The 19,313-nt window shown below is 36.1% G+C and overlaps 1 protein-coding gene across 3 annotated transcripts in view; it reads left to right on the forward strand.

Annotated features, from left to right (window-relative positions):
- The first annotated feature begins 241 nt into the window (after positions 1 to 241).
- Positions 242 to 19,313, forward strand: part of MRPS35 (mitochondrial ribosomal protein S35) — a 49,819-nt gene continuing 30,747 nt past the window's right edge. The window contains exons 1-5 of one of the 3 annotated variants that reach the window (XR_014233667.1): positions 242 to 980; positions 4,261 to 4,307; positions 5,440 to 5,607; positions 7,664 to 7,724; positions 15,562 to 15,701. Coding sequence is in view for 2 of the 3 variants with exons in the window: in XM_082352261.1 (XP_082208387.1) it covers positions 869 to 980; positions 4,261 to 4,307; positions 5,440 to 5,607; positions 7,664 to 7,724; positions 15,562 to 15,701 (528 nt within the window). In the remaining variant the exon portion in view is untranslated. The remainder of the gene's footprint in view (positions 981 to 4,260; positions 4,308 to 5,439; positions 5,608 to 7,663; positions 7,725 to 15,561; positions 15,702 to 19,313) is intronic. The other 2 variants (XM_082352261.1, XM_082352260.1) reach the window with 2 other exon arrangements.

Below are 19,313 nucleotides of genomic sequence, written 5' to 3' on the forward strand. Positions count from 1 at the left end.
CCATTGTAAAGCAATTATACTCCAATAAAGATGTTAAAAAAAAAAAAAGATGGTGAAGTCAAGTTTTAAACTCAAGTACTAGTCTGGTTCAAGAGGCCATCCTTTTATTACTATCGGATACTGCTTCTCTCCTCAAAGCATATCACTTGCACTAGCTGAAGACTTCCTTTAATTCAAGAAAGTGCAGAAAAGCAGCAATTGCGAAGAAGGGGCTTAGGGTAGACTACCTGACTCTTGGGCCATCTGAGGTTCTGCCCTCACCTGCCCTCTGTAAGCCACATTTCCCCCATCCCTATGGTCCTTATTTACAATTGTCTTTGGACTGACTGCTTCGATTTTTTTTAATTAATTAATTAATTAATTAATTTTTGCTGTGTTGGGTCTTCGTTTCTATGAGAGGTCTTTCTCCAGGTGCGGCGAGCGGGGGGCACTCTTCATCGTGGTGCACGGGCCTCTCACTGTCGCGGCCTCTCGTTGCGGAGCACGGCTCCAGACGCGCAGGCTCAGTAGTTGTAGCTCACGGGCCCAGTTGCTCCGCGGCATGTGGGATCTTCCCAGACCAGGGCTCGAACCCGTGTCCCCTGCATCGGCAGGCAGATTCTCAACCACTGCGCCACCAGGGAAGCCCTGCTTCGTTTTTGTTTTTTGTTTTTTTTTAAATCTTTTTACTTTCTTTTCATTACGTTTTCTATGCGGAGGGTATTCTCTTGCACATTTCACTAGGGCTCTGAATTCGCAGGCCCACGTGTTTCCTGTTTCTCCCTCCTAGGGGCGGGGCAAGACGCGGCGAGCCTGCGTAATAGGGCCTCAGACCCGCCCCTTGACCCGGTAGCGCACTTGTCCCCTCCCGCTTGCCGTCTTCGCAGCCATGGCGGCCGCCCGGCTCCCTGCATGCCTGGTACTGCAGCCGCGGGCCAGAACCCTTCGAGCCTTTTCCACCTCTGTGTCTCCGGCCACTCGCTCTCCGAGACCAAGCCCGTGTGAGTGTCTGCCCTGTCGCTTCCGGGCTTTGGGGGAGGTGAGAGGGTGGAATACAGGCCCATGATGGCCGCCGCGGTGGCGGAGGCCGGTACGTCCTCTGCCGGTCTGTCGCTGGCCCGCCTAGTAGGAAAGCCGCGGATGTGGGTCTGCCCTTTGTGCGGAGTGTCGCCTGGTTCTTGACAGCCAATTTCTGTTTCCGGGTCTTTGGGCGCCGCGAGCTTTCTCCCTCCCTTCTGCGTGACCTGCGCTTTCAGGTGCTCCCTCCTAGGGCCACTGGCACAGGTCTCTCTCTGGTTGCTGGTGCTCGTAGTGTTTGTTGGGCAGTGTTGAACCACGGATTTTTCCGAAATTTAAGAGAAGGGTACAGGTGTCCTAGAATAAACTACAGTTCTGAATTCCAGGGCTAGCTATGCCACCAAATGGGGTTGACCTTCATTCAGTAGGCATTATTGAGGTGACCTTCATTCAAGAGAGATTTTAGGGATGCCCGATACCGTTCTTGCCCTGGAGGAATCTAGTGGAAAAGTCTAGTTGTGCATAGACTAGTAGAAGTGCTGTGCAGTGTGAGGTGCTGTAATAGAAGCGTGAATACTGTAAGGGGGCGGGGGGCACCGAGGAGCAGCCCGCAAGAGTTAGGAAAAGCTCAATCGAGGGGTCGCGTCCAGTCATTCACCAGGTCCTATCCTGGTGATATTTTCTGTAATATGTCTAATGTTCATACTACTAACTGTCCAGTTTAGGCCACTATCTCTCACTTCTACGATAGTTTCTTCACTGGTCTCTCTGCTCTTGTTCTCCTACCTTGAATTCTCACAACAGCCAGAGTGAGGTGTGCAAAAAGTAAATCTTAACTTGCCACTCCCGTGTTCAAAATCTACAAATGGTTTTTCATTGCTTTGAGATAAATGGTAAATTCCTTAATGCACAGTAGCTCTTTCTAGTCTTAACACTCTTTCTTTTTAATCTTTCATTCATCTACTCATTCTACAAATACTTAACTCCTACTGTGTGCTAGGTGGTGTTCTAGATACTGGGATACAGCAGGGCCCTTCATCTCATGAAGTTTACATTCTTGGGGGGAAATCAGATCATAAACAGGGAAACAGTGTCAGTACAGTGTTAGGTGCTATGAAGAAAAATAAAGCAGGGTCTTGAGAATGATGGATTGGGTGAATAGTGGCTGTAGGATAAGATAAGATAGGGTAGTCAGGAAAGAACTCCTGGGGGAGTGACATTTGAGCAGATCTGCGGGAAGAGCATTGTTGGCATAGGGAATTGCAAGTGCAAAAGCTCAAAAGTGAGAACAAGCTTAGGGGTGTGACCAAGGAACAGAAAGAAGGCCAGCGTGGCTGGAGCTAAGTGAGTAAAGAGAAGAGTGGAAGTATAAGATATCAGAAAAATACGTAATGACCTCATCTGGTAAAGGCTTATGGGCATTTGGCTTGGATTTTGTTATGAGTTTGGGATCACATTGGTAGGTTTGGAACAGGGAGTGATATAATATGATTTATACTTTTTAAAGATCACTGGCTGCTGTGTGGAGAGCCAGGGGTAAGAGTGGAAGCCAGGAGACCAGTTGGGAGCTGATGTAGTACTCCAAATGAGATGATAGTGACTTGGATTGAAGTAATAGTGGAGCTGGTGTGGTTGGATTTGGTATATAGTCTGAAAGTACTGCTAACAGGACTTACTGACGGATTTGATATGGAGCTTGAGGAAAAGTCTCAAGGAAGCATGTTAGATTTTTATCCTGAGAACTTGGATGAATGGTGATACCATTTAGAGGGCCTGGGAAGACTGGAAGAAGGAAATCAAGAGCTCTGCCTATGATGTGTTTTAGTTGAGACGCCTATTAAATATATCTCTGACCTATTAAATACCACTTTTCTTAGCGCTCCTTATGCCCTACTCTTAAATTTCAGCCATGTTGAACTTGTTTACTTTGATTTTCCGTCTTCTCTCTCACTCTAGAACACTTTTTCTACTTGCCTGTTCCCATGGCTACTTCCTGCTCATCTTTAAGGTTTTCGCTTGAAGTCCACTTCTTCAGGGATATTTTCCCCAACTAATTGACTAGGTTGGGTCCCCTGCTGTATGCTTCATTAATATTTATAGCTGTTTATTGAAATTACTTGCTAAATAGTTATCTTATTTGACAGACTCTGCATTCAGTGAGAGCAAGGACTGTGTTTCTGTTGTTCTTTGCTGCCTTTTGAGTTGCTGGTACACAATATCACTCAAACAATTTTTGAATGAATCAATGAATTACTGTTGAGGGATGAATAAGAATTTGTCAGATGAAGAGGTGAAGTGGAGAGGAAGTAGGGGACAGAAGGCAGGCAGATGAAAGGGAGGCACATTGTAGACAGACAGAACAGAAAGTTCAGAGAAAAACTCAGGGACCTGGTACTGGAAGTTCAGTGTAGTTATGGGGCCTTGTGAAGCTAGAGATAGTGGTTCAGAATGTGAGGTCTTTTGTGCTATGCTGTCATCACCCTAACTACTTGGTCTTTAGTTTTCTTGGCTAAAAGACCTCTAAATAAGGATAATAATAGTACTTACAGTTATTGTGAAGAATAAGATTAAATGAGATAATGAAAAGCATTTAGCACAGCGTCTGGACATGTGAAAGTGCTGAATAAATACAGTTATTATATATTATTTTAGTATAGCAAAACATTAATTTAGAGAGACATAAGTTAATATTTTAAAAGGTAGATACTGTATGTAAGTAATTTACCCCCTTGTACAGTTATGTGATTTATTAGAAATAGCTGTGATTTTTGTTATTATTGGTATTATTGTAGCATTGGCAGTGCTAATAAACAGTAGAAAAGGAAAACTGAAAGTTGTTTTGTGTCTGTGTGTTTGTAAAGAACAGAATAATTCCAAATATGAGCAAGTATATATTAGAATATTTCAAGCCAGTTACTTTTAAAGATGCAAAATACTTATTTCTAATTAGATATTTTATCTTGGGAAAGTAAGCTTATTTGATGATGAACCTTAAAAGTTACTGAAAATATTGCTCTAGTTGATGAGTTCACCATATCGTCAATCACAATATATTTTATATTCAAGTAACTCTTGGATTTTCTTACCTATTTCTGAATTTTCATTTTCATTAAAATGATTTAGTCCCTGAACTTACAGAAAATGGATTATTGTTTCATTTTTATATTACTGAATACTTTAATTATGTGAGAATTGTGGGATCATGAACAGTGTTGAACAGCTCTGTGTTATAAAATTCTCTGTAACTGTTGTGTTGTCTTTTAGCTACAACAGAAAGAACATCCAGATATGAAAGGCCGCTGAGAAGAAAGGTAAGCAGCTAATGTACTCTAGTATAGGCTGTCTTACTGGTTTCTGAAATTCTAAAGTGAGGCAGATACTCATTATGAGGCAGAAGGGCGCTGCACGAGAAGGCTTCTTCTCAAGGGGCTGTTGGCTGGGTGACTACCACAGCCCTGGCTCTAGTCTTCCACTGCTTTTTGTCAGTTCCCTGAGAATGGATCATCTTTGAGAGGTGGACTCACTCACATACTCCCAGGAAATAGGTGTATAAACCAGAATAAAGAATTATTTTTGATGATGCCTTGAACAGTCATGCAGCCTGGGATGTATGTGTTAATCTAACCAGTTTGGTCTCACCCTGTAGGCATCTCTGTGGAGGAATCCAAATTATACGGTCACCTAGGAAGCATGGAGTCAGAACAAAGGCACATTGTTGGAAGTTAAATGGCACCAATTATAATCGTATAGAGTAGTCATTTTCACAGGAATATTAAGTGCTTCCAGGACATGTACTGCATGTCTATTACTTAGATGGGTGTTGCCTAGTTTTGCCTCTTCAAACCTTCGTTTTGGGTTTAAAGGGAATGCTGGCCATCCCTGTCTATCAAATACAGTTTAAAAAATAAATATGTTAATGTGATTGACTAAAATATCACGTAGTTATTCTCTGGGCCTAGGAAACATAATATTTCTCATTATGTATCTATTCATTTAGTTTAATCCTAATTTATTTATTTCTGAGTTCTTATTCTTTATGTTCCTTTTTCTTATTTCCTTTATTTCCAAGTTTGTCTCATTGTCACCTCATATACTGACTTTCATCAAAGTTTTAAAAATTATTCAAAATATATCATTACTTACCCCTTCATAAACAATATGTAGAAAGTTTGCTAAAAGTCTAAGTAAATAAATAAGATAGAGAAATTTTCTTGCGAAGGAAATCTGCTGTTAAAGGGGATCCTTGCTACTGGGTTTAAGGAAACTGTGCCAGAGATACTTAGGTACATTTAGTGTTTTTTCATTTCAGCGGCATTAGCTGTGGGAGGTCAGATTTTATGTAGGTTGTAAGTCCTCTTATGTTTCTCTTAATTGCAGCTTTTTTGCTTTAAAATTAAAGAATATGTTCATATTTAAAATATTAAACTATTTTACATTCCTCAGGCATTACCTCCTAGGACAGAGAAAATGGCTGTTGACCAGGACTGGCCTAGTGTTTACCCTGTTGCAGCACCATTTAAACCCTCAGCAGTACCTCTTCCTGTTCGAATGGGTTATCCAGTAAAAAGAGGGGTGCCCATGGCTAAGGAGGGAAATCTGGAACTTTTAAAGGTAAGATAAGTTGCTGGTTCATTGACTAAAACTTATATCTAAATAAATGCTGATCTCCCTCTGACACCTACCCTCTCCCCCAACACTTCAAGGTCCAGTGCATAGCAGCTTACTGTATTTTAATTCAATCTTTTTCCAGGTAATAATGGATATTATGTTTTGGTTATCCTCGGCAAAGAAGGCTCAAAGAACCCTAGGCATTTAAGAATGTAATTGATTGGTCCTATGGTTTCCTTTTGGCTTTTTCATTTCTATTGTATCTTTTCTATATTGTGTCTTTCAAGCAGAACTAAGAAAAGTGAAATAACCTAATTTGAGTTTGAGAACTGGGAGGTGAAGTTTTTACTTTTGAAAAAGAGATTTAAAACTTCTACAGAAAATTATTTAGTATTATTGTTATAGTCCTTAAACTTCTTTATTTCTTGAAGAAAAATTGGTCATGTTAAATGCTTCAGTTGATAGCATCTGTAATGAGTTGATAGCATTTATAATGATTTCTGAAAAACAGACTTCTTAAAGAAAATAAAAATATGCGCAGCCTGGGAATGCATATCTTAGATGGTTTCCTTTTACATACAATGAAATTATCAAGGAATTGTATTTTCTGCTAAGTGAGAGTCTTTGTGTAAAACAAAAATTGGCTAAAAGTTGCTGGTAAAAAATGAGATCGTAATATGAAGAGGGGTTTGTTTGCTGCTGGAGATAGGCAGATGAAATTTAGAAATGGGAACATTTCAAGATACAAGAAAACAAACACCTATAAAACTAATCTTTTCTTCAAATGAAGAGAGGAATTGAACTTAGTTTAAAGAAAAGGTCTTTGGAAAATATCACTTGGTGAGCGAGAATAGCAATATATTTGTAATGATGGTTGTGAATGGAATTTTAATAAACATACAAATCCAAACATTTAATGCATGCCATCCCTTTTAAGAATCACCTTAATGCTTAGTCCGATGATAAGATCTGTTCCTAGTAAGTGCCATTGAATAAGCTTGTAAACTGAGGTAATATGTACAGTGTTCATAGAGCAGTGCCAATATAAATGCTGTGTAAGCATTAGCTATTATTTTTTTCCTTTTATGATTTTGAATCATGTTTCAAAAATAAAAGTATAGAATAAATAAACAAGTAAAATAAAAGTATAGAAAATGAAGTCACCCACCTCATAATCCCAATATTTGTTGCCTGTTTTCTCTTGATTAAAATAATCATTTTCTGATTAGCACATAAGATTCCAGACATAATGTTTAGAGTAACTTTCTGTTTGTTCAAAGTTTCTTTCCAAGTGAGTTTCTTTAAATTTTGTCTTTAGATGCTTAACATTATGTAAGAAATATACTAGGAAATGTTCATTATTTATTTGATGGAATCAAATCTTTGACCTTACCTAAATTTCCATTGGCCCTATAAATGTTTAGAGAACCTCTCGGTGTATCATAAAGATATTCCCAACTTCATTTAAGATCTGCTTGCTTCATTTATTCATCCATTCAATTCATAAAATGTCTGTTGAGTATAAAGTAGAAAATGTATCTCAGTGATATGTATTCCAGGGGAATTAGGATTATTAAACAATGGTCTGTGTCCTAAAGTGCTTTCAGTTTTATAAGGGAAATATATACTCCTGTAGATTCGTCGCAAGAATAATACTATAAAAATAATGTTTCTTCTCCACCATCATTCTCATAAGATACTTGGTACTGAATCTTTATTTTAGGAAATTCATTTCTTGAATTTACAACACCTGTGACATGGAATCAGTATTGCTTAAAAAAAACCCAGATTTTATTTATTACAAGGTTTGTGGGCCTTATGATTTAGTTTTATGAGAAAATTGTCTGTTTCTTGTTTTTAAGACACTTAGGCAGGAATTCCCTGGCTGTCCAGTGGTTAGGACTCGGCGCTTTCACTGCTGGGGCCCAGGTTCGATCCCTGGTTGGGGAACTAAGATTCTGCAAGCCGCGCGGCATGGCCCCCCAAACACACACACACACACACACACACACACATAAAGACACTTAGCTAATTTATCCTTTAAAATTCTCTATTTTAGATTCCCAATTTTCTGCATTTGACTCCTGTAGCAATTAAAAAGCACTGTGAAGCTCTTAAAGGTATGTGGTTGTTTTGTAATATGAACTTAATATTTTATTAGTTTCACAGGAATCTCATTTCTAATGATAAAGGGGTCAGTTTATCAAGAGGATATAATATTTGTAAATATTTGTGTGCCCAAAGTAGGAGCACTTAAAATACAGAAAATATTTACAGAATTCAAGGAAGAAATAGAGAGCAATACAGTAATAGTAGGGAGCTTCAGTACTCCACTTTCAACAATGGGTAGATCATCCAGACAGAAAGTCAGTAAGGAAACATTGGATTTAGACTTACATGTTAGATCAAGTGAATTTAACAGACATTTACAGAACATTCCATCCAACAGCAGTAGTATACACATTCTTCTCAGGTACACATGAAACATTTTTCAGGATAGATCATACTTTAGGCCACAAAATAAGTCGTAATAAACTTAAAAAGATTGAAATCATATCAAGCATTTTTTTCCAACCACAATGATATGAAACTAGAAATCTATTACAAGAAGAAAACTAGAAGATTAACAAATATGTGGAGATTAAATAGCATGCCCCTAAACGCATATTGATTCAAAGAAGCAGTCAAAGAGAAATCAAAAAGATATGTTAAGATATGGGATATCCCCAAAGCAGTTCCAAGAGGAAAGTTTATAGCAATAAATGCCTGCATTAAGAATCAAGAAAAATGTTAAATAAACCACCTAACTTTAGATCCCAAGAAACTAGAAAAAGAAGAACTAACTTAGCCCAAAGTTAGAAGGAAAGAAATAATGGTTGGAGTGGAAATAAATTGAGACTAAAAGGACAGTAGAAAAGATCAGTGAAACTGAGGGATTGTTTTTTGAAAAGGTAAACAACGTAGACAAACCTTTAACTAGACTCACCAAGAAAAAGAGAGGCCTCAAAATTAGAAATGAAATAGGAGACATTACAACTGTTATCACAGAAATATTGGTACAAAGGATCTAAGAGACTACTGTGAACATTTTTATGCCAACAAATTGGGCAACCTAGAAGAAATGGATACATTTCTAGAAACATATAATGTACCAAGACTGAATCATGAAGAAATAGAAAATCTGAACAGACCAGTTACTAGTCAGGAGATTGAATCAAAAACCTCCCACCAAGAAAAGTCCAGGACCAGATGGCTTCACTGGTGAATTCTTTTTTTTTTTTTTTTAATTGAATCGTTGATATACAGTGTTTTGTTAGTTTCAGGTGTATAGCAAAGTGATTCAGTTATACATTTATATATAAATATATACATATTCTTTTTCAGATTCTTTTCCCTTATAGGTTATTACAAAATATTGAGTATAGGACCCTGTGCTATACAGTAGGTCCTTGTTGGTTATCTATTTTATATATATTCGTGTGTATATATTAATCCCAAACTCCTAATTCACTGGTGAATTCTACTAAACATTTAAAGAATTACCAATCGTTCTCAAACTCTTCTAAACAGTAGAAGAGGAGGGAACACCCACACTCATTTTATAAATCTAGCATTACCCTGATACCAAAACCAGACAAGGACAAATTACAGGCCAATATCCCTGATGAGCATAGATCAAAAATCCTCAACAAAATACTAGCAAACCAAATTCAACAGTACATTAAAAGGATCATACACCATGATCAAGAAGGATTTATTCCAGAGATGCAAGGTGGTCCTACACCTGCAAGTAAATCAACGTGATACACCACATTAACAAAATGAAGGATGAAAATCATATGATCATCTCAGTAGATGCAGAAAAAGCATTTGATAGAATTTAGCATCCTTTCATGAGAAAACTCTCAACACAGTGGGTATAGGGGGAACAAACTTCAACATAATAAAGGCCACATATAACAAGTCCACTACTCATATCATATTACAACAATGAAAAGCTAAAGGCTTTTCCTCTAAGATCAGGACAAGACAGGGATTCCCACTGTCACCACTTTTATTCAACATAGTACTGGAAGTTCTAGCCAGAGCAGTTAGGCAAGAAAAAGAAATAAAAGGCATTCACATTGGAAAGGAAGAAGTTAAATTGTCTTTACTTGCTGAGTACATTATCTTATACATAGAAAATCTGAAAGGCTCCCAAAAAACTATTAAAATTAATAAACGAATTCAGTAAGGTTGCAGGATACAAAGTCGGTATCAAAAATCAGTTGCATTTTCTGCGGTGAACATGGGAGTTCAGAAAGAGAGATTTTTTAAATTTGTAATTTAATTTAAAATTTAAATGTAATTTAATTTAAAATTTAAATGTAATTTAATTTTAAATTTGTAAATTAGATTTCTCTTTTTCTTAAAAGAGAAATTAAGAAAATACTTTTATTTACAATAGCATCAAAAAGAATAAAATACTGGGTCAGGGGAGGGGGAATTGAATGAAGGCAGTCAAAAGGTACAGACTTCCAGTTATAAGGTAACTAAATACTAGGGATATAAGGTACAACATAATAAATATAATTAATACTGCTATATGTTCCGTATGAAAGTTGTTAAGAGAATAAATCCTAAGAGTACTTATAAAAAGGAAAACAAATTTTTTTTCTATTTGTTTAATTTTGTATCTGTATGAGATGATGGATATTCACTGACTTCCTTGTGATCATCATTTCATGGTTTATGCAAGTCAGATCATGATGCTGTACACCTTAAACTTATATAGTGCTGTGTGCCAATTATATCTCAGTAAAACTGGAAGAAATAAAATAAAAACAAAATACATGAACGCAAAATAAGAGTATACTTTTAACCAAGGGGGTGAAAGATCTGTACACTGAAAACTGTAAAATATTGATGAAAGAAATTGAAGAAGACACAAATAAGTGTAAGATATGGATTGGAAGAATTAATATTGTTAAAATGTCCATAAAACCCAAAGCAATCTACATATTCAGTGTAATCCCTGTCACAATTCCAATGGTGTTTTTCACAGAAATGTAACAAACTCCTAAGATTTGTACAGAACCACAAAAGACCTCAAATAGCCAAAGCAATGTTGAGAAAGAAGAACAAAGCTGGAGGCATCACACATCCTGATTTCAAACTATATTACAAAGCGATAGTAGTAATCAAAACAGTATGTTATTGGCATGAAACAGACACATAGATCAGTGGAACAGAACAGAGAGCTGCAAAATAAACTCATGTATATTTGGTTAATTAATTTATGACAAAAGAGCCAAAAATATTTAAGCAGGAAAGGATAGTTTCTTCAATAAATGTTGGGAAAACTGGACAGACACATGTAGAAGAATGAAACTGGACCACATTTTTAACACTATACACAAAAATCAACTTGACGTGAATTAAAAACTTGAACATAGACCTGAGATCATAAAACTCCTAGAGGAAAACATTGGGTGTAAGCTTCTTGGCATTCATCATGGCAATGAATTTTTGGAATTTGACACCTAAAGCAAAGGCAACAGAAGCAAAAATAGGTAGCAAGTGGGACTACCTCAAACTAAAAAGCTTCTGCACAGCAAAGGAAACCATCAGTGAAATGAAAAGACAATCTGTGGAATGGCAGAAAATATTTGCAAATCATATATCTGATAAGGGTTAATATCCAAAATACGTAAAGAACTCATATAACTGAATAGTAAAAAAGCAATCTGATTTTAAAATGGGCAGAAGAATCAAATAGACATTTTTCCAAAGAAGACATACAAATGGCCAGTGAGTACATGAAAAGATTCTCAACTTCACTAATCATCAGGGAAATCAAAATAAAAAAAAAAAAAAAAATCAAAACCACAGTACCTGTTAAAATGACTGTCATCAGGAAGATGAGATAACAAGTGTTGATGGGGACGTGGAGAAAAGGGGACCCTCGTGCACTGTTGGTAGGAATGCAAATTGTTGCAGCCACTGTGGAGAACAGTATGAAGGGTCCTCAAAAAATTAAAAATAGAACTGCTGTATGATCCAGCAATCCCACTTCTTGGTATGTATCCAAAGGAAATGAAGACAGAATATTGAAGAGATATCTCAACTCCCATGTTCACTGCAACATTATTCACAACAGTCAAGATATGGAAACAACCTAAGTGTTCATCGGTGGATGGATGAATGGATAAAGATGATGTGTATACACGCACACGCACACACATGCATGCACGAACAATGGAATATTATTCAGTCACAAGAAAGAAGGACATCCTGCCATTTGTGACGATGTGGATGGACCTTGAGGGCATTATGCTAAGTGGAATATGTCAGACAGCATGACAAATACTGTATAATTTTATCACTTATATTTGAAATCTGAAAAATCTGAGGTCATAGAAATAGGGTAGGGTGGTGGTTACCAGGGACTGAGGAGTGGAGGGAAAAGGGAGATCTTCAAAGAGTACAAACTTGCAGTTATCTGCTGAATAAGTTCTGGGGATCAGAAACCATAATCCTGGCTCAGGTAGGATAGGGACTTATTGTTGAATTATAGAAAGCATATACATAAAAAGGCTGAAGAAAATATTGTAGAGTGTTAACAGATGCAAATCAATATGGTCCAAACTGAAGATAGTGTAGAAGGATGCTGAGTAGCTGAATAGTCAGTGGGGCCAGTAATGGGATACTTTGCAGAAAAGGGTTATCTTGAAGAAATTGTTCAAAATTTTAAAGAAATTAGAAGTGATATATACCTATGGTAAAATTAAATAGTACAAGAGCTGATGGTGAAAAGTAATAGTTTCTTGCTTCTCCTTTCCCTCCCTGGCCCCTCATTCCAGACGTGTTCTCTTTTCATCATTAGGTCTTATTATTTGTGTGTGTGTGTGTGTGTGTGTGTGTGTGTATATAATTTTATATATTCTTTAAACACATACATAAAGAATATATGTTATATATACTCTATACATAGTATATATACATGTAAATTATATGTATAGTTTGATATATATAAAATGGAACTAATCACCTGAATATGATTATACCTCCATTTCTAGACTTATTAAATTTCAACAATATCTGTTGATTGCTAGTTGTATAGAGATTTTACTCACCTGTACGACCATCTTTCTTCTTTCCACATATATGGAGGTAAAGGCAAAGAGCACTTTTTGTTCATGGTTCATAATATATACAATATTCCAATTCAATTTCTGTTCTAGTTGTATTGGACTATATATAGGTAAGCAAATTTGAGTTGTTTTAGGTTTGTAGCTATTACTTATTGATTATGTAGTTCAATGCAAGAGTTAGTACCTTTGAAGTCTTAAATTTATGCTGATTTAAAGGTGATGTATACATGCTCAGTATACTTGTTAAGGCTTTTCAGGAAAGAAAATGAAACCTAGAAACTTCACAGGTAGCCTGATTATGCTAAAAGGAGAAATAAGTTAGTGAACATGATTATGATGAAATTTGAGCTTCTGGGAGGGCCTTCCATTGAAAATTATGAGGAAGAAAAGAAAATAAAGAGGTTTTAAAAGGAAGGCTAAAAAGTAGGAATAATAATCTTACTCTTGAAATGAGGGAAGAAAAATCTCTTGCTATTTTCATTCATTTATGTGGTCTTTTGTTTTGGGACATTAGGATGCATTTCTGTCCCTTTGTATGTTTCTATATTTGTTGATATTAGCCTGATATTAGACTGACACAGATCACCGTTGCACATTTGTGCCCCATATGACACAAATCATGTATCATTTTTTGATCCTTTGTAAAGCCAGTTAACAAATGCATTACCCTGTGATAAATTCAGTTTTTTTCCTTTTTAAACAATATTTTTAAATGTGCATTTATAATTTAGAAACTGGTCATTGTAATGAGGTAGTTCTAAAATACTTAATAATTTTCAAATGAAAGGCTTTCATACAACATATTTAGAAGAGTAGCATTATATTTTACAGTATTTAAGTGAATGTTTTAATCTTTCCTTAATTACACTTTTGCCAGCTTCTAGATTTAGTTTGTATCTTCCAAATAACTCAGAGGCTTTTCAAATATTTCTTCTCAGTTTTCTTTCAAGTAGGTCAGTTCAAATTTTGTATCTAACTTGCAAATGGAAAATTTGAAGCACAGGAGAGTTAGGTAATTTACCAAAACTTTAATAATCGTGGCAGAAGTTAAGTAAAAACAAAGGTCTTCTGAAGTCTAGTCTGTTGCTCTACCTATCAGATGAATAAAAGGCTAATAGGGGTCTATTATGTACTTTTCAGTTGGCTGTGTTTTCTTGAACATATAATCAGGTAATTTAATTTAAAAGCTGTAATTATCATCTGGTGATTGAAATGACTTACCCAAAGTTTAAAAAAAAAAAAAAGTCGGTACAAATCCAGTAACTCATAAAATTCCCCAAACTAGTCTGTCTTATAAAGTGCCTGGCAGTGTTGCATCTTACAGTACAGGAAACTGGAATTAGTTCATAATGGGAATGAAATTTAACCTCAGTAATTTTGCTCTGTTCATTTTATTTAAATGTCAAAATGTTCTTAATGGCAAAGATATTTCTTTCCCCTCAAAGTGTGTGAGTATTGATCTCTTAAACACAGTTTTTAGGGAATGGTGTGAGCTATACTTAATTTGCTAACGTATATTTAGTCCCAGATCTTGGGAAGTCTCTGTAATCCAGAGTGACATTTTGCTGACTGATATTAAAGCCTAAATGGGAGCTAAATATAGTGCTTATTATAAGAAAGTTGTTAGCTGAGGGAAAATGTTATTGGAGAAAGCACTGATCCATGGGGTCTAATGTGTTTGACCTAAGAAACCGATTACTTTTTCTTAGAATGAGGCTATTTAGGAAATGAGGTTTCTATTGAGGGGAACCTGATAACGCCAGAAGTTTTCATCCCCAGCTGAGAGCCCTGTACCACGCTAACTTGATAGGAATAGGGCAAAATAAAATCAGCTGCCCACCTATGAAATCCCTCAATACTAGTAGTACTGATAGCTGCGGGAGGCTGGGAGTTCTCTCTTGTCCTTTAAAGATTTGTTTTTCATTTGAGGCCTGAGTTTACACGTCTGTGCTGTGAGCAGTGTTCTCAGTGCTTGGAACTTGCGGTTGTAGCCCAGGTCTCAGAGCCAGACCCACTCCTCTCTAGGCTCGCTGTCTTGCCTGAAGGTGAGGACAAGTCTGTTCCTTTTTCCCTTGAGCCCCAGTGGCTCAGAAGTCACATCGAAGAAACATGAATTACTGGAAGGATCCTTTAAAGGTGACCGAGGCTTTTTTACCTGTTATAGTTAGAGGCCCTATTGAACTCAGTTTCTGAAAGAAGGTTGACCACATCTCAGTAGAGCTTCTTTATTTTTTGTGGCTGTGCCGCGAGGCTTGCTGGATCTTAGTTCCCTGACCAGGGATTGAACCCAGGCCACAGCAGGGAAAACGCCGAGTCCTAACCACTGGACCTCCAGGGAATTCCCTCTTAGAGTTTTTTCAGAGCTTCTTTCACTTCCCTTCAGCTGATTTTTAGTAACCTTCATTTGGGTGTGAATTAATATTATTTGTTGCCTTTTCAAAAACAGTAATTCTCAGGGCACTATGAATTGCTTGGTTTTAGTTGGCGAGGAAATAAACTGTCTCATAACAGATATGTGCAAAGCTATAATAAACTTCCATCAAGTCATAGCTCCGTTTTAACTGCTCCCCACCAAACCTGAACTATCCAAATCATTCCCTTAATTAAATTCCCTAATTAGGATTCACTTAGGAAGAAAAGGGACGCATGCAGGATGATGATGTATATGTAAGTGCAGAAGAGAATCTGTTCTTTCATTTCATGTTTCATTTCATGTATCTTGAAAGGTGATCTCCCTCAATAATTTGATTTTGTTGGGTAGCATACATTATAAGGAGAATTTACTTACGAAACTGTAAATGAGATAATTTTTTTTAATTCTCAGATTTTTGCACCGAGTGGCCAGCTGCATTAGACAGTGATGAGAAATGCAGGAAGCACTTTCCAATTGAAATTGACACAGCTGCTTATGTATCAGCGGGACCATCTATTCGAAACCCCAAAGCACGAGTAGTGACATTAAGGGTAAGAGTTAATTTTTAAAAAATAAGAATTATTGGAACATATTATTTTATAATAGTATTTTGTATGTGTGATTATAAAACTGATACATATTTATCATAGAAATTTGGAGAATATAAAAGTTTTTTAAAGTATAAAATAAAATTGCCTGTAATTCCACCACTCAAATAACCACTGTTGACTACAGGAGCTCATTTTAGTATATATATAGTCAGCCTTTGTGTATATTAATGGGATGATACTATATTTGATTAGTTGTCTGCTCAAATTTTGTTTAAGAATGTGAATTTAAAATTTTCAATATTATTAAACACTGTTTAATGTTAATAGTGTTATTAAACACTATTTAATGAATAGTGTGTAAATGAGGGTCTGTTAATGTGCCAGGACAATGTTTGAGGCTAGGGATGCAACACTGATCAATTCAGACATAGTCCTTTTCTGAGACTGAAGTGGGAGAGACAAACAAATAATTCTATTGCATAGATCTACCATAATTTATTTAAATTACCCGTATCATGGGACATTTAGGCTTTCTAACAGTTTTCTTTATTAGAAAAATATAACGAATATTCTTGAGATTAGTATTTGTATATATTCCTGATTATGTTCCTAGGATGACTTACTAAAATGAGAAGTTAGGTCAAAGGATATAGATCTTTTGAAGATTTTTGATATATATTGTGAAAGGTTTTTGATTATATATTATAAAATTCCTGCAGGCAATGTAACAAATACAACACCAGCAGACTGTGAGAAAGCGTGTTTTCCTGTACTCTCACCAGCCTAGATATTATTATTACCTATCAGCTTGATAGGTAAAATATATCTTATATTTAAAATATGTATGCTTTTGAATTCAAATGAAGGTGAGAATGTATTCCTTTGTAAAGTGCTTTTTTTTTTTTTTTGCTCCTTTGTGCATTTTGATGGTATATTGATTTCTTATATACTTCTTTTTTTCTTTTTAATAACAGCTTTATTGAGATATAATTCACATACTGTAGAATTCATCCTTTTAAAGTTTATAACTCAGTGGTTTTTAGTATATTACAGAGTTGTGCAACTATCACCACTACCTGACTCCAGAAATTTTCATCACCATAAAAAGAAATCCCATACCCATTATCAGTCAATCCCCATTCTACCCTGCTCTTCACTACCCCTGTAGCTCCTGTCAACAACTAATCTACTTTCTTTCTTTGTGGATTTGCCTATTGATATTTCCTATAAATGAATCATACAATATGTATACTTTTGCTTAGTATAATGCTTTCAGAGTTTCATCTGTTATAGCATGTATCAGTTCTTCATTTTTTTAATTGCCAAATAATGTTTCTTTTTATGGATATACCGTGTTTTATTTATCCTTTATCCTTTATCCTTTTCAGTCAGTAGACATCTGAGTTGTTTCCACTCTTTGGCTGTTATGAATAATGCTGCTGTGAACCTTTGTGCACAGGTTTTTGTGTGGACATAGGTTTTTAGTTCTGTTGGCTATATACCTAGAAGTGGAATTGTTGGGTCGTATGGTAACTCCATGTGTAACATTTTGAGGAACTACCAAGCTGTTTTACAAAGTGACTGCACTATTTCATAAGCAGTGTCTGAGGGTTTCAATTTCTCCACATCCTTCCTAATGATTGTTGTCAGTCTTTATAGTTTTCACCGTTCTGATGGGTGTGAAGTATCTCATTGTGGTTTTGGTTTACATTTCCCTAATGACTAATGATGCTGAGCAATTTTTCATGTGCTTATTGACCATTTGTATATCTTCTTTGGGGAAATGTCTTTAAATTCTTTGCCCATCTTTTGAATAATTTGACTTTTTGTTTTTCAGTTGTGTTTTTTATTTATTCTTCATACCAGTTGCTTATCAGATATATGACTTGCAAATATTTTCTCCCATTCCATGCATTGTCATCTCACTTTTTTTTTTTTTTTTTAAATCTAGCTTCACTTCACCATTTTATTTATATATTTATTTGTTTTTATTTTTGGCTGTGTTGGGTCTTCGTTTCTGTGCGAGGGCTTTCTCTAGTTGTGGCAAGCAAGGGCCACTCTTCATTGCGGTGCGCGGGCCTCTCACTATCGCGGCCTCTTGTTGTGGAGCACAGGCTCCAGACGCGCAGGCTCAGTAGTTGTGGCTCATGGGCCTAGTTGCTCCGCAGCATGTGGGATCCTCCCAGACCAGGGCTCGAACCCGTGTCCCCTGCACTGGCAGGTGGACTCTCAACCACTGCGCCACCAGGGAAGCCCTCATCTCACTTTCTTGATGGTGTTCTTTTAAGCACAAAAATTTTAATTTTGATGAAGTCAGATTTTTGCAGTTTTTTTCTTTGTTTCTTGTGCTTTTGGTGCCATATGTAAGAAACCATTGTCTAATTCTAGGTCATGAAGATTTATTCCTATGTTTTCTTCTGAGAGTTTTGTCTCTTACATTTAAGTCTGTGATTCATTTTCAGTTAATTTTTATATATGGTGTAAGGTAGGGAACCAACTTTATTTTGCACGTGGATATTCATCTGTCTCAGCACTATTTGTTGAAAAGACTATTTTCCCCCCATTGAATTGTTTTGACACCCTTGTCAAAAATGGTATAGTTATTTTTAAATTTTTTACTTGGCTACTTTACCAAATTGTGTTTTTTAACCTTTCTTATCAAAAATTCCAAATGTATAGAGTAGAGAGAGTAGTATAATAAATACCCATACACGTGGCACATTGTTATATCAATAGTAATTAATATTTTGACAAATTTAAAATATTGAGTGCTTGATACACTTATACACATACACACTCTTGTGTCCTTCTTTGTGTGTTTTTGGTTTAAGTGTTTACTTTAAAATTACTAATATCTGACTTTTCATACTAAAATACGTTAGTGTGTTATCTCTAAAAATTAATGAAATTTTCCTATATAATTCCAATATAATTAATACAGCTAATAAAATTTTCAGTAATTTTTTAATATCATCTAAAATGTGTACTCCATGCTCAGATTTCCCCAGTTGTCTCACCAAAATGTTTAAATAGCTTTTTTGTTTAAACCAGGATCCAGTCAAGCACTGTTACATTTGCTTATAATGTCACTTAGGTCTTTTAAAATCTAGAACAGCAAAGGACCTCACCACTCCTCTTCCCGCTCCCCCAAGCTGCAACCCCCATCATGACACAGACATGGTAAAGAGACAGAAATTTTATCCTGCAGCGCTTCCTACCTTCTGAATTTGTCTCCATGCATCCTGGTGTCATTTACCTTATGTCTCTATCTCCTGTATTTCCTGTAAAGTGGAAGTTAGATTTAAAGGACTGATTAGATTACAGTAAACTATTTTGACAAGAATACTTGATAGATGTTGCTATGTATTTTATATTGCATTATATGAGAGGGCACGTAAAGTCTGGTTGCCTCATTCTTAGTATGCTGAGATTGATCACTTGGTTAAGAGGCTGACAACCCGATCTTTCCATTGTGAGGTTATGGGTTGTCATTTTTTGCTTTTCCCTTGAACAGGTAATGTGTAGATGGGTATATTCAGCAAATTTTGATCAAGTAAAATCATATTCTTTTTGATGTTCAAAGTTACGTCCTAACTTTGGCCAGTAGGATCT

This window comes from Balaenoptera borealis (genome assembly GCF_965194805.1).
Source record: "Balaenoptera borealis genome assembly, chromosome: 13".
NCBI lineage: Eukaryota > Metazoa > Chordata > Mammalia > Artiodactyla > Balaenopteridae > Balaenoptera > Balaenoptera borealis.